Genomic DNA, 15,979 nt, shown 5'->3' with positions numbered 1-15,979 from the left:
TTTTAGATTGTGCTCCACACACACTATCATTGAACAAAATTTTTATGATATTCAACAGTAAGAGAGAAAAACATAAACACCCCCTAAAGCATTACGTCGCAATATGTCGTGGAATGGTCAACAATTCTAGCATATGCACCATTATATATTTGGTTGGGATAATTGTCCATGTTAAAAAATTGAAGAGATTAAAAGAGAGGATCAAAGCTTGGTACAGAAAAATATTTGGAAGACTGGAGGAATTTAAGGAAAAGAGTGCAAAAAGGATAGAGAAGTTGGATCTTAAAGAGGCTAGGAGAGAGAGTCGTGGAAAGGATATAATAGAAAGGAGCTTGAAAGTGGAGCTAGAAGAGATTCTATGCAAGGAGGAAATCTCTCGGAGACAAAAGTCGAGATGCAAGTGGCTTCTAGAAGTAGATGGAAATACAAAATGCTTTTCATTCTTTGACAAATGGGAGAACGAAAAACTTGATCTCAAGCATTAAGTTGAATGGGCGAGGATGTTATTAAGGCTTTTGTAGACCATTTCAAAGTAATCTTTGCCAATTCAGGAGAAAGGAGTTTAGACTTACAGGAGCTTAAGTGGGACAGAATACCCGTGGCCCAATCAGTTTTTGTAGAGAAAAGTTTCAGTGTGGAAGAGGTCAAAAAAGCAGTATTCTCACTGGAGAGATCTAAAGCCCCTAACCTTGATGGTTTTTATATGGATTTTTATTAGGAATATTGGGAAATAATAAAAGGGGATTTGATGGAAGTCTTTGTGGAATTTCACCAAAAAGAGGAAATTTCTCCTGGAGCTAATGCAACCTTCTTAGACCTAGTGCCAAAAAAGAAAATGACCAAAACCCCTAAGGATTTTGACCGATAAGTCTTCTGGATAGCCTTTACAAAATCAATGCAATATTCCTGGCTGGAAGGTTAAAGATGATTCTGTCTTCAGTAATTTGACAATTTAAAGGTGCTTTTGTGGGAGGCAAATTGTGGACCAAATCCTAATTGTAAATGAATGCATAGCAGAAGAAGCAGAAGAAGAAGAAGAAGAAGAAGAAGAAGAAGAAGAAGAAGAGAGGGAAGGATCTATTTGCAAATTGGACCTAGAAAATAGGGGCTGTCTGTCCTTTGATATGGTTGATTAGTCTTTCCTTCTTAACATACTGAAGAAAAGTAGGACTAGAAGACTGTTGGAGAAAATGGATCAAGGGTTGTATTAGTTTAGTGAATTATTCAGTTTTGATTGCTAGAAATTTCTTCCCAGCAAAAAGAGGCTTGAGATAGGGAAAACCTATTACCCCTTCCTCTGGCCAATCTGATTAGGGGTTGGAGGGTAGGTAGAAATGAGATGATTGTAACTCATTAATACTTTAAGATGATATAATCATTTCCTGTGAGGGAAGTCATGAAAGTGATATGAAGAATTTGAAAGATGAATTGGGGGTAACTTGAGTTGCAGGAAGCAACTTGAGAGAGAAAGAAATTCAATCATTGGCAGGACTCCTAGGCTGTGAGGTCAAAGATTAGCCTTTAGAATACCTTGGGGATTGGGCTTCCATTGAGAGGCAACTCAAGAGGAGAAGGCTTCTGGAAACCTATTTTAGAGAGAGTTGCTAAAAAATTGGCTCTTTGGAAAAGGAATTACATCTCAATGGGAGGGAGAATTGCCCTAAATAAATCTACACTAGCCAATTTGCCCATTTATTACTTGTCCACAATTCGCATTCCAGTTAAAGTGGCTAGGCGATTAGAAAAGTATATGAGGGATTCCTTATGAGAACTGGGTGATGAAAGGAAGGACCACTTGGTGAAGTGGGAACAGGTGTGTAAATCTAAGGAACAGGGAGGGCTAGATATTGGGAACCTTATTCAGAGAAATTCTATTAGGAAAGTGATTGTGGAGAATCCGGAGGTTTCCCCTAGAAGATGATAGCCTTCGCACAGGATCATTTTAAGCATTCATGGTATCTTGGAAAATGACCAAGATGCAAAGGTGGCTTCTCTCTCTCTCCTTCAAACTCCTTGGGAAGAAATACAAGATGTACTCCCAACTTTTCTCATCTTCACTCGCTTTGATGTGGGTTATGGGAACATAGTTTTGTTTTGGGGGGATCTGTGGATTGGTGACATGCCCCTCAAACTACAATTCCCTTTGCTCAACTCTCTTTCCATTTACGAATTTGAACCTATTTCAAAATTTGGTGCAACCTCTCCTTCTGAGATAAACTGATATTTTGGCTTCAAGAGGGGCTTAAGGGATAATGAATGTGAATCTCTTGCTCTCTTGTTGGCCAAGTTGGATACAGTCTTAGATCAAAATTTGAATGATGGTAGAATCTAGTCTCCCTGACCTGATGGAGTGATGGACTCTTTTCTTGTGCTTCTTTTTTCAACCTACTTGTCCTATATGAGTCCTCGGGGGTGAACTTCCCGATAAAATAGATTTGGTGCAAGCATATCCCTCCTAAAATTCTAGCCTTCTGTTAGGAAGTGTTTCTTGGAAAGATTAATACCTACGACATGTTGTAGAAAAGGAGGCCCAACTTGTGCCTCTCTCCTCATGTGTGTATACTTTGCAAAGCTTGTGGTAAGACCATTCCTCATCTATCAATCTTATCCTCTTGTGTCATGTATTTGGGACTATTTCTGTTCCCTCTTTGGTTGCAGATGGGTTACCCCTCAAGATGCAATAAACCAATTCAACCCCAATTCCTGATGCAGACAAAAAGGAGAGGGAGAATTATGTGGAGGGAAGTAAGAGCAGTTGTGGTGTGGTCTATTTGGAAAGAAAGAAACTAAAGAATCTTTAATGATAACAGCAGGTCTAAGGAAGAGCTTAATTAGGCCATATAAAAGTCAGAGCTGCGCATTGAATAAAAACATTAGACCTTTTTAGAGTAATCTCAACTAATGAAATAGTAAGAACTTTATAAAAAGTGGCACAAACAGATAAAAGGAAAGACAGTGAGAGTGGAGTGGAAACCCCCAGCTGAAAATAAGTTGAAGCTGAACTTTGTTGGGCAATCCAGGGAGGGCAGGCATAGGGGGTGTTTTTAGGTATCACTTAAGCATGGTATTGGATATGTATTCTGGACCAATTGGTTTTGGTGATCAGGTTGGATCTGAAATAATAGCATTGTTGCAAGGACCGAAATTAGCACAAAATCTTGCTTTCCGAGAACTGGAAGTCGAAGATTCAAAATTGGTGATATCTTGCACAAGGCAAATTCAGCACCTTGGAGCAAATAAGCACACCTTCAAGGAGATAGATCACCTAACAAGGGAACTCAATGTCACATTTAGCTGGATTAGAAAAGCTACAAATGAGTTGGTAGGTATGGTAGCAAAACAAGGGGTTGATAGAAACCATTTGTTTTGGGCAAAAATGTAAACTTTTACATTTGGAGATTGGTTGAAATGAACCAACTGCTGTACTAAACTTTTACTTCAAGTTTAATTAATGAATATCCTTTGCTGATCAAAAAATAATAATAATTGCCCATGTTAACCTTGTTATATAAAATCCTTCAAGAACCATAGAGACAATCAAGCTCTATTAGGGTGGAGATGGCCTTTGGAAAGAGAGAGATTGTGGCATGAGGTGGTGGGAAGCATTCATGGGAGGTCAGAGAACGGATGGGATGCTGGTGTATCGAGGCAAGCTAACCTAGCAGCACCGTGGAAGGTTATTCACAACACCCTTCCTCAATTCCTCAATTTTATCAGGTATGAAGTTTGTTCTGGCAACTCTGTTCTTTTTTGGGAGGATATTTGGGTAGGAAACTCATCGTTAAAGGACTTGTTCCCTTCGCTTTTTTCTGTTTCTTTGTACAAAAAAGAGGTGGTCTCAAAATTTGTTTCACCTTTGGGAACACCCTTAGATCCTACTTGGGATTTTGGGTTTCGTAGAGGACTTAGGGATGCTGAAATTGAGTCTCTTTCTATTTTGCTTGGTTGTCTTAATTAGGTTTGTTTGGATCCCTCCAAGCCAGATAAGAGAGTTTGGACTCCTAGACCCATTGAAACCTTCTCTTGTGCTTCTTTCTTCAAGTCCATCTCTCAACTTTCTTCTCACCAACCCTTTCCATCTAAAGAAATTTGGTGCAGGCCAGTCCCCCCAAAAATTATGGCTTTTTGTTGGAAAGTGTTCCATGGGAAAGTAAACACTTTAGACAACCTACAAAAGAGAAGACCTTTTCTCTGTATTTCTCCTAATTGGTGTATCTTCTGTAGAGCTCACGGTGAGGATTGTTACCATCTATTAGTATCTTTTCCCTTTTCTGCAGACCTTTGGGCTTGGCTACTTTCGTTATTTGGGGGTAATTGGAGTCTACCAGCAGAAGTTCACATGCTCTTCAACCATTCTACCTTTTATTGGCCTACAAAAATAGGGAGAATTATGTGGAGATGTGCTCGTGCTGCTTAGACTTGGACTCTTTGGGAAGAAAGGAATCTCAAAATTTTTCAAGACAAGGAAAGGAACAGCCAAGATTTGAAAGATTGTGTGTTAAACAGGGCAATACATTGGCTGAAGACCTTGGAAATCTTCCATCAATTTAATGACCTTTGGAGAAATTGGTCAGCAGTAGCAAGGTGCTCATCTTTAAAGGACAAATCAATTACAAGTTGGTCTCCTCCACCCGAAGGCTCAATAAAGTTGAACTTTGATGGAAACAGCATGGGTAATCCAGGATTATCCGGAGTGGGGGTGCTTTGAGAAATGAGAAGGGAGAGATTTTGTTGCTCTACTCAGGTCCCTTGGGAATTGGGAACTCCATCAGAGCAGAACTCTTAGCTGTTGTACAAGGGGTGCAATTTACAAACCAGCTGAGGGTACAACACCTAATAATCGAGGGGGATTCCAAAGTGGTGGTGGGTTGGTTAAAAAATTCTGAAGAGGCTATGTGGCGATACAAGAATGAAATGAAGAAATTTAGTTGGTTGACAAGGAATATGTTGGTCACTGTACAGTGGGTGGGGAGATCAGCAAATACTTTGTCAAATGTGTTAGCTAAGCAAGGGATAAATAGGGAAGAATTATTTTGGGCTCAGTTGTGATTATTATTTTTCTTTCCTAGTTTACTTGTAAGACTCAAGGAGGGGCTGCAACTCGTGCCTCTCGTTGGGATGATGTATGAACTCACTCTAAAGCTGCTTCTAAATCAATAAACTTATTATTATTCATCAAAAAAATATACCACCACCAGGTCATACCTCTAATTTGTTTTCTTGTGGATGTCTTCGGGTGGGGAGATCAGCAAATACTTTGTCAAATGTGTTAGCTAAGCAAGGGATAAATAGGGAAGAATTATTTTGGGCTCAGTTGTGATTATTGTTTTTCTTTCCTAGTTTACTTGTAAGACTCAAGGAGGGGCTGCAACTCGTGCCTCTCGTTGGGATGATGTATGAACTCACTCTAAAGTTGCTTCTGAATCAATAAACTTATTATTATTCATCAAAAAAATATACCACCACCAGGTCATACCTCTAATTTGTTTTCTTGTGGATGTCTTCCTTGGTCCCTCTAAGGACCAAGGAAGATCTAAAGGCCTGTTCATTTCCTCTTAATTCTTATCTCTAAGAGGAATCCTTTAACTTTAAGAGAAAAATGGTTGTTTGTTTCCTCTTATCTCTTATCTCTTATCTCTTAAAGTGCAATCATACAATTTTTTGTTTTCCAATGATACCCCCAAAAAGACAAACAAAAACTCTCGTATATGGGGTCAAAATGGATATTTGATCATTTTCAGAATTCAAAATTCAGAACAACATTCTCTACATTCAGAGTTCAAAGGAAGAAAAGTTCACCAATACCAATATACCTCTTAGTGTAATTATTGCACTTTCAGATGTCAGAGTCCAGAGCAAATGAACAGGCCCTAAGAGTTTAACCCTTAAACAAGATGTTTTACTTGTTCATCCTTCTCCAAAGGTCTTAAACCCCATTGAAGCAAACTTTCCTCCACCACCAACTAAAACAATTTGGTTTGGAGTCCAAACCAAATTAAAACCTTCAATTGGGAGCTTGTGCACCAAAAAATGAACTTCCATGAGATGCTTTAAGACAATAAGGAAAACATGGCCACTAGCTCCACAGATATACTCCTTCGTAAAGCAAGTAATGAAGAAGCCTACCATTTATTATCACCTATTATAATGCTCCCCAGATATGGAGCCACTTCTTGTCTCTCTTTAGAGCCCCAAAGCATACCGCCACAATTCCATCTTATGGTCAATGCTAACTTTCCTCCCCTTCTAGTAGAAATGCTTAAGATCATGTGGCAATGCAAGAGAGAAGTCATTTTATGAAGTTTGTTTGAGGAGATAAATGTCGATGGTATTCGCTCACAAGAGTTTGGAGATAGAGATTTTGATTTATCTTGTTACTATCAGATACTTGGAGTGGCATTGGATGCTAGTCAAAAAGACTGAAAGAGTTTCTTGGAATTAAAAGTTGTTCACTACTTTCTTGTGGAGATGTAAGAGAGCAATCATTCTATGCATTCATTTTTCCAAGACATCATCAAAAGGCATTCCCTACTTTCTTGTGGAGATGTAATTAAGGGGGACAATCCGTATGATTCCCTGAATGGGCCCTTACCCAAAATAATAAAAACTCAAGCACTTCATTGAGTGAATTATGTTGCATGAGAATTTATTAAAATTTTCAAACCAACAATATGTGAAAAGTTTGTCAAGGCAGGACTCAAATACTTTTTTAGTTGGATCACTCCTGTAGTAAACTTCCATTTTTCTGACAGGTTTTCATTGGAAACCCAAGACTAGGGGTGATCATGGGCCTAAAATGTAAAGTTGAGCCCAGGTAGAGCTATGGCCCTATACCTGGGCTGAGAGGATCACCATAATTCCTCCTTTCATACTAGCCGCCAGCTCTATACTTGGGATGAGAGGAACACCTCCTTGTCCGCTCTCCCCCCTCTTTGGAACTTTGTCCCACCTGAACCCCTAAATTCTTGAACTGGAGGAGATGAAGAGGCGAACAGAGGAGTCAGAGAGCTCGAAACCTTCAGGACTTCTTGCCTCTGAAGGCTGCTTATGGACAAACTCTTTGTGTTTGCTGAAGCAAAGCTACCTTTGTCCTGAGAGAGAAGATCTATCGAATCGGACTCTTCGGAAGAGGAGACTGACACTACCAACTCCTTCCCTTTCCCTTGCCCTTGACAAGAAGGCACTTTCCTAATCGTTGAACTAGAGGGGCTTTTAACACGGCCTGGACCAGGCCCACTAAACCGTTGGTTCACCTGGCACAGTTTGCCCAGAGATAATGGATCCGGATCCCGTCCCCCCGCCTTGATCCAATCCAAAATCGCACCTACCAGAAGGTCCAAAAAAGGCCTTCTTTCTCATCCAAACTATTTAAAATTTGACAGGATACTGACCTCATCCTCGAACTAGACCAACCTGTCTTTTATCCTAGTCATCGATTATGAGGTCCACCCTTCCTACAACTCTGAAACTTCTTCCTTTTCCTTCCCCTAACCAGCTGCTACCCGCCTTCTTCCTCAGCTTCGGCGTCGACCTGTGCACCGAGCACTTCTAGAATGGTTGGAAACTCCTCCGACAACTGACCGTCAACTCTGGATCTTTCCCAACCGCCTTTGAGACCGTCCTCAATGGAACTGGCCAAAGCCTTTTGTACTGTTCTTGGCTTGACCTGCACCACTTCAGCAAAATCTGCTAGAACAAACATCTTTTTCGGCTTTATCTCTGGCCAGATGGTGACAACATACATTGCACTCCTAACCACTACATTCATCGTCGATAGGGCTGTTCATAAAAATGCCCAACCCGACCAAACCGACCAACCCGGACCGACCCAACCCGAGTCGGTCGGGTTTTCATCTGTACTGGTCGGTTTCGGGTTGGGCACATACAAAAACCGACCCGACCTAAACCGAACTAGTCTTTCTTCTACTAGTTTGGTAGTTCCTACTTCCTAGTTTGTGTAGTTTCCTAATTCCTACTAGTCTTCTAGACTTCTACTAGAAATAGAAGGCCCATTAGGCAATTACAATTAGAATTCAATTAATTAGGTGTCCTTTTTTAGTTTTTTACCTAGATTAGGCAATTACAATTAGAATTCCTAGTTTCCTACTAGTCTTCTAATTCCACTTTTGTCTTCTCTTAAAATCTTCTATTCTCTAACTTAACTCGGTTGGTCCGCCCCCCTCAACTCAAGTCCTCAACCAATTCAGAGTTTATTCGACTTTGTACAGGAGCAAAACCGAAACCGACCCAAACTGACCCAACCCGACTCAAACCGACCATGACGGTTTGGCCTATCAGTGGGTCGGTTTCGGTTCCCACCTCTGGTAACCCGACTAGGTCGGGTCGGTTGAGAAAATCCCATGAAACCGACCCATGAACACCCCTAATCATTGGGGGGAACACTTGATCAACGTGCCTTGATATGAAAGAACTCAACACTACCTTTGCTAGCCTCTACGCTATCTTCTTCCAGAAAACCTCCGCAGAGGTCCCCCATTCCTCTAGCAAAATTATTGCTCTAGAGGTGTAAAGGTAGCCCATATACTCTTACCCACACATAACCATGTAAGTCCTTAGGGGATTGCAAGGTTCCAATCAAATCTATCCACGGTTCTAGGCACAGTAGAGCTCCTTTGAAACACCTGGACCTGGAGTTCACCACTCTTCTGGTGTCTTCCTGAGAAGGGAGAAGAAAGAGCTAAAAGTCGTCTTCAAGCCTTCTCACCTCCACTCCTTTTGAACATCCCCAAACTTTAAAAGCCCACCAATGCACATCCTCCGCCCTTATATCTTTCCGGTCAAAAGACTCAAAACATCTGACTAGGCACGCCTAAAGAAAATTCTTCTGCATTTCTACACCTCTGGCTTCAACCTCCAGGAAAAGGTGTTGCTGGTTATTAGCTTTGATACACACCTTTCCTTCTGATGGACAAGTCAAAAGGGAGCTTTTCCGTCAACGAGAAAAAGGTTCCTCTTCGTGGTGACCGGCCTTTCCCCCTCTCCTCTTGCAGGAACTTTTTGGTCTCTGTTCGTAGAACCTAGACCTCGTCATTTGCCACCAGCGGGGGCCATTGCTTTCAGGCCAATGCTGCAACCCAGACTGACCTCCTCCAAACATCAATGCAGTCCAACGGGCATCATCACAGTCCGGTCATGTATAGTTCAGAAACTATGTTTTGAATTGGTTATTGTATATATTTCTTTGTCTATAATCAATAAAATCATCACTTACATGATTACATAGGAAAGAAAAAGGAATAAGAAATAGTACCTAAGCATCACAACATCTCTACTTATCGCACGCACACACACACCCACCCACCCCAAAAACAACATTGCCAATTCAATAATATCGAGAGAAGGATAAAGGAAATAGTATCTAACCATCAATACTTCCAGTTATGATAAACTCTGCTGCTGACACAGCAACATGTGTGACCACATCACGATGCATATAACTTTTCTCATACCTACAAAATAATACAATTCAAACAGCACAATTTGATTAAAATTTAAACACAGACAATTAAATAATTTATCTACAACTTTCCTACATTCTATTACACATTTTCCCCCACAAAATGAATAAAATAGCACTGTCAAACCTGTAGCAATAATGAGAACTTATCACCAGGTCAAAACCATGTAGTCGGTTCATTATTGTGTCCATCCATTAATTTTAACCAACTACAGATATAATATATATATATATATACACAAATTCAAGTGGTAGGAACCAGTTGTAGTTGATGAGAAAAGAGAAAAAAAATAATTAAACAAGGTCATAAGGAACTGATGTGCATGGAAACAAAATAGCAACAGATCTATAGGGTTTTTGATAAATTACAGATCTATAGGATTATTACAAGGCTTATATGGACTTTCAGTTTAAGAACAAATGTGTTAGCAATATGCCATTCTCATGTTTTATATCAAAGCATAGATAGCATTGTTATTAAGGTAGAAAGGTGAGACTCAACAACAGCATTCTCAGAAAGCATTTAGGTAGGCACCTAAGACCCACCTATGCAGTGGTTAGGCGATGGTGTTTTTGCTAAACTCTTATCAATTACTGTTTCCACTCCTAAAGATTTGTATACAAAAATTCTTGCATTCCTTTCGTTCCACAAACCCCAAAGCACTGCTGCACACATATACCATACCTATGCAGAAATCTCAAATATTTGTCATCATTGTGCACATTAGCTGTTTATTAACAAGGAGTAAAGGAAAAATGCACATAGAATAGAAGTGTCCTTCAAGAATCTATGAAGTATTACAATCCAACACATGTCTGACAAAGACACTTCATCCATTTAGGAGAGTCAATGCAACACTAAATGACACTCCACAGAAAATGCCTTATCACTTCAAAATCTATAAGAGATAGAAAGTATAGAAGGAAAATGTTAATAACCAATTCTAACTATTTGCAATGTCATCTATGAGGTTGAAGCCACAAAAGTAAATGGTGAAACCACTACACAAAATTAGAAGAACCACATTAACTAGAAACTGGATTAAAATCTATTATAAAGATAAACAAACAACTAGATTCCAACATTCACACTTACATTATTCCAGGCACTGTTTCAAGAATGCCTGACAAATACAATAAGAATGAATATGTTTGCTCATATTATCTGGAATTATTACAATTCAGATAGTCTTTTAGGCTGAATTTGGGAAGAGTGCAAATAGAGTGTAAATCCATATATTCAGAGTGCATTCTGGTCCATACAAATGCAAAGTTGGTTTAGTTTTGAATTGATAAATTTACTTTCTTTCCAAACAATTTTTAGTTCTAATGGATGCAAACACGAATCTCAAGATTGAAAATTACTTTTTTAAAATTGATCACTTTGAGTGCAAATGTTTACATCCTTTTTTTCAATGTAAAATTTCCTTTCATTTTGGGTGCAAACATGCCTTGGAAACTGTGTTTTCTGTCATTGTCGATACACAAATGCACTCTTTCCAAAAACTAGCAAAACTGAACCACAATGCATATTTGCAGTGAACCAGCATTTGCATTCTTCCCGAACACAGCCTTAGGTAATCAAAGTATAAATGATACTTAATTTTGAGTTTGAAGTTTAATAAAACCTTGTTACTATAGATTTACAAAATATACTACAGTTGAAAATGTCCCCCAACCTGTTACCCAGATATGGCAAGGACACAACCAAATACAGTATCAGATATGAGATTGAACTATCTGATACAACACAGCACCCTTGTACAGGTATCAGAGTATCATAGCTTCCAGATCTTTTTTTATTATAAATAATTGCTCATGCTTTATTAATGGTATCAGAAACCTACAGAATATTCAGAGCTGCTCAATTTCAATCATTCTTTTAACAAGTTGAACTCCCAACTCCCAAACATCAGGCATGTTTCCCAGTAAAAGAATATGGGTTCCCTCAGTCCTGTTGAAAGTGGCATTCCTAGCATGGACGGCAGCGTTATTGCATTGGAAAAATGTTACAAGGCTTATGACCTTATTGAGAGAAGTACGGATCTGGAAAATAGCACGTGTGCTGTGCACTGCACAGAGGCTCAGAATCATCTAATCACATCTTCATTCACTGCAAGTCCTCCTAAAGTGATGGGCCTCAGTCCTCTCAGGCTCTGAGTTTAAAGGCTATTCCTCCAAATCAGTTTAATCATTATTCCATGAGTGGTATTTGAATGGACTGCGCAAAAGGAGCAAGCTTGTTTGGGGAATAATTCCAGCCATCACATTGTAGTCTATATGGAGAAAAAGAAACACAATTTTTTTAAAACAAATCCCAGAAGATGAAGTGCTTAGGAGGAAAAAGGGCATTTTATACACATGGCTGGTGATCCACAGACCATCTCAAGGGGTTCCTTACAGTTTTTTTATCCCAATACTCTTACTGTAAACATTATGTTTTACATTTTTTTCAAGAAAAATGGTACCAAAGAGGTTGCACTGTGTATTTTACAATATCCTCCAGATCTTCCCTGTATCATTCAGTGTAGCCAGTGGCTTGATGCATTGCCTAGGCATTTTGGAGGTTCATTGCCTAATCAACCAACTAGGTGAGTGGTACAGATATATAAACATCCTAGTAGATGCAAATAAGTAGTTATACCCCATTTTATATGTTGATATGAGTGCACACAACCCAATTTGGCTCATTATAAGTGTCTGTAGAAACAAAAATCAAGGCTCTTAACCCCAATGTGTGGTCGTGTGGATCTTTGCTTTAAGACTTTATGCCGAACCAAGTAGAGTTTCCAAAATCTTGTCATTTCTTTCCAAAGTCAAATGTAAGTTGTCATTAAATCATTTACTGGTTTACTTTGTAGTTTGGTAGTTTTACTATTGACATGCAATTACAAAATATTTGTGTATAATTATATACGTAGTAAAATGTATATGTTCATTCTTTGTACCCGCCCAACCAAAATGTCTGCTTTAACACTGGTGTTATTTCTCTTTTCAAAATTCCTTTTTTTTTTCGATCAACTCTTGTAATTTTCTTCTATACCAACTCATAAGACATTTGCATTTTAACTACATGAATCACAACAGCATAAGAGAGTTAGCATTTGCGGTGTTCCTTTACAAGTCGTACAATATCAGGCCTATTAAGGACTGCGAGAAACAGAGTTCTCCAGAAGCTCTAGCTGATACTTACGCTCTACAACGAATAATTCTCAAAATAATCACTCTATCAACTTCAATACTAAATTGATGAGTAAGTTTATTCTCCTATTTTTCAAAATAGCCATATAACTGGAGAAAATGAGGTCAAGGAAAACTAAAACCCTAACTCCCTTTGCTGAAAAAACTAAAAACCCTAAATCCCAAAACCATTGACTAAGAAAAATGTCAAACTATAACGCCAAAGAACTCACATGTTAGCAGACGGAAGCGCATCCAAGTACGCCTGCTCGAACTGCAGAGGACGCTTGGGACGAGTCTTAGCGGCGGGACCGGGGCCAATAAGTGCCTCTTCCTCGCTCGCTTCCATTGTCGAACCTTTCTTGCCGTTCTGAGGTTCCTCCATTGTAGGGTTTTGCATGCACAGAACCGAAGACTATCAGAATGACTCGGGGCCCTAAGAAGCAGCTCACCGGGCTATTGTCTCTGCGAACCGAACCATGGCCCTTTTTTTAAACCGAACCGGTGGTATCGGTTTTTCATTTCGCCAAATCGAAATCGAATCGGTACCATCGATTAATCGGTCTGCTGGTTTTGGTTTTTGATCAGTTCGATTCTTTGATTTTTTTTGTTTTTTTATTTATAATATATGGTATATAATATTATATTATAAATAATAAATGATACATAATATATTATAAATATTTTTAAAATATATAATATATATAATATATTTATAAATAGAACATTATAAATATAATATAAGTATATACTTATATATAATAAATGTATATTTATATAATACATAGAAAATATGTGACATATATTAAAATATATATAATATACTTATAAATATATACTGGTCGGTTCAGTTAACAATCAGTTTTTTTGTAAGTTAACCAAAAACTGAATCGTTCTTTTGGTTTTTCAAAAATTCCAAACTAAAACATAATTGATCGGTTCAATTTGATTTTTCAGTTTTTCATGGACACCCTAAAGGTAACATTTAACAAAATGTTTTCGTGACAACTGCGTAGAAAGAATCCGTATTGGCAACACACAGGCGCGTCCCTATCATGTATTGGGAGATGCTCCCAATGACAAGTACAGTAGGAATTCACATTTGCACCCCACAGTATATTTCAGCAGTGTATTGGGAAGATATAACACTAACAACTTAGGGAGATGTTCTTCATGTACGCTGAGATGTGCATGTGGGGCATATGTAGAGCACTATTGGTCGAGTGCAGATGTGATCTCGTACTATAAATGTTCCCAATGCACGCTAATATGAGATTTGATCTATTCCTCACAAAATGCACCTCACACCGACCTCAAAGGCACATCTCACCATGTATCAGTAACATTTCTCATACTTATATGTTATTATTCATGGGAGATGTTTTCAATATATGGTGGGATGTACCTATGAGGTTGGTGTGAGGTACGTTAAGTGAGGAGCAAATCCCAATTCTGCTGAGATGTGCAGCTGGGGAGCCTAGGGACGCTTAGCAATGGCAACGGGAAATTGGGATATGCTCATCAAAGAGCGGACTTCACATCCCATAGGTGCTCATCCCCACCCCAAACCCCATCGGGGCTGCAAACCCTAAACCCATCTCTATTCCCGTGAGGAACAGGGATCCTTGAATTTTCTCCACCCCACCCCAATTATTTCTATTTGTATACTTACAAATTTCTTATATTATGTCATATAATATAGTCGGGGCGGGTTTTGAATCAGGGTTAGGGAGGTGGACAAATACCATCCCCGCCTCATTCCCGATCCCTAGAGCTTTTAGGTTTACCTGAAACCTGCCCCAACCGAGGTGGGGCCTTACAAGGGCAGGTCAAATTGCCATTTCTATGTACACTTTGTGGGACGCCAATGTTAACTCGCATAGAAATGCTCATTGACTAAAAGAGAATTCCTAGGGGTCCTCCACAACACATCCCAACAATGCATTTGGGGCGCCCATCGTGGGGGACCAATATGAATTCGTATGCTTTGTGTGAAGCCAATGTTAACTCGTATAGAAATGCTCATTTACTCGAAGGGAATTCGTATGGGTCCCTCACAATATATCCCAACCATGCATTTGGGGCGCGAGTGGGGCATGTTTTGTAGGGAGTCAATACGAATTTGTAATGCAAAATTATTCACTAGAAGGAGTTTAAATCAAGTTAAAATCTACTACCAATATAAGAGTTTGATCTGAGACCGCACATCTCATCATGAAGCTAGGACCCGCCATGTATGAAATGTGCAGTATCAAATCATATTGTGAGGGTGTTGGAACATATTTTGTTGACATGTGATCCGAACTCTCGATAGAACATCCCCAACATGTCCCACAACAAGCCACTATAGTTGCACATTAGAAACATCTCCCTGTAAATGACAAAGGAGATATTCCTAATGTATTATCGGGACAGTGTTAAGAGTGTTTTGTTAGTAGCAAATTATTGCTCCCATTGTGTTGATTTCATATGGGCTCCCCATATAGCATGCCCCATGCACATTAAACTACTAATCATTCAAATGTATATAGGCTCCCTACAAAGCGTGCCACACAGTAAGTTTATATTTGCTACCAACAAGTGCACCCAATACTTCCCAACAAACTATTATAATCACGCAGAGGGGAGATGTTCCAAATGTGTTGTTGCATTGTCTTGGTATCAAATTCATACCCCCACAGCACATCCTCTTGGGAATATATAGGGGCGTTCATGTTTGATGGAAAACTGATCAAACCAACCAAACTAGCCCGACCCAACCAATATGGTCAGTTTTTCAATACCGCCGATGGGTTTCAGTTTATGTAGGTAAATAAACCAACAATCTGGTTCAGTTCGGTTTCAGTTTTCATGTGTAGAAACCGAAATCGAATCGAACATGTAAGTGTTTAAGTAATTAGCCCCTAGGTAGTCTTTCCCTATTCCGGTAATCCCTATCTTAGTTGGTTTCTAGTTAACTACTTAGCTTTAACATAAAAAATAAAAATAAATGTGGTTTTGTCTTTGGGATTGTTTTTCTTTTTTGAGTTGAAAACTTTGCACCAAATAGGAAAAATTAGATATGGGAGAAAAGACACAATTTGAGTCAATTTCAAAAACATTTTTGAGATTAGCAAGCATTGCAGGCAAGATCCCTACACTTTTAGACTTGCTAAACTTAAAATTGCTCTTCTCAATGGAATCTTGGGAGACACATTGGAGATTTGGAGTCTTGCATCTTTGGAAGAATCAAAGAGAGGTTCCATGCTTTACACCAAATAGGAATCTTGGAGTTTTGAAGGCTTGAATCTTGATTTCTCTTTGGCTCTTCCAATATTTATC

General features: G+C 39.1%; 1 protein-coding gene across 2 annotated transcripts in view; it reads right to left on the bottom strand.

The window, feature by feature from the left end:
- CYP71 (cyclophilin71) overlaps window positions 1–13,122 on the bottom strand; it is a 40,808-nt gene extending 27,686 nt beyond the window's left edge. Inside the window, exons 1-2 of one of the 2 annotated variants that reach the window (XM_088949955.1) lie at window positions 12,892–13,122; window positions 9,385–9,470 (exon numbers count right to left, since the gene is read on the bottom strand). In XM_088949955.1, the coding sequence (XP_088806081.1) occupies window positions 9,385–9,470; window positions 12,892–13,058 (253 nt within the window). In that variant the 5' untranslated portion in view covers window positions 13,059–13,122. The remainder of the gene's footprint in view (window positions 1–9,384; window positions 9,471–12,891) is intronic. The other variant, XM_088949956.1, reaches the window with a different exon arrangement.
- Between the last annotated feature and the right edge of the window lie 2,857 nt (window positions 13,123–15,979).

The sequence above is a fragment of the Nelumbo lutea genome, chromosome 6 (genome assembly GCF_056320005.1).
Source record: "Nelumbo lutea isolate HS-2025 chromosome 6, American lotus-T2T, whole genome shotgun sequence".
NCBI classification, from domain to species: domain Eukaryota; kingdom Viridiplantae; phylum Streptophyta; class Magnoliopsida; order Proteales; family Nelumbonaceae; genus Nelumbo; species Nelumbo lutea.
The sequence above is the reverse complement of the archived record's forward strand: the minus strand, read 5'-3'. Positions and strand labels throughout refer to the sequence as shown.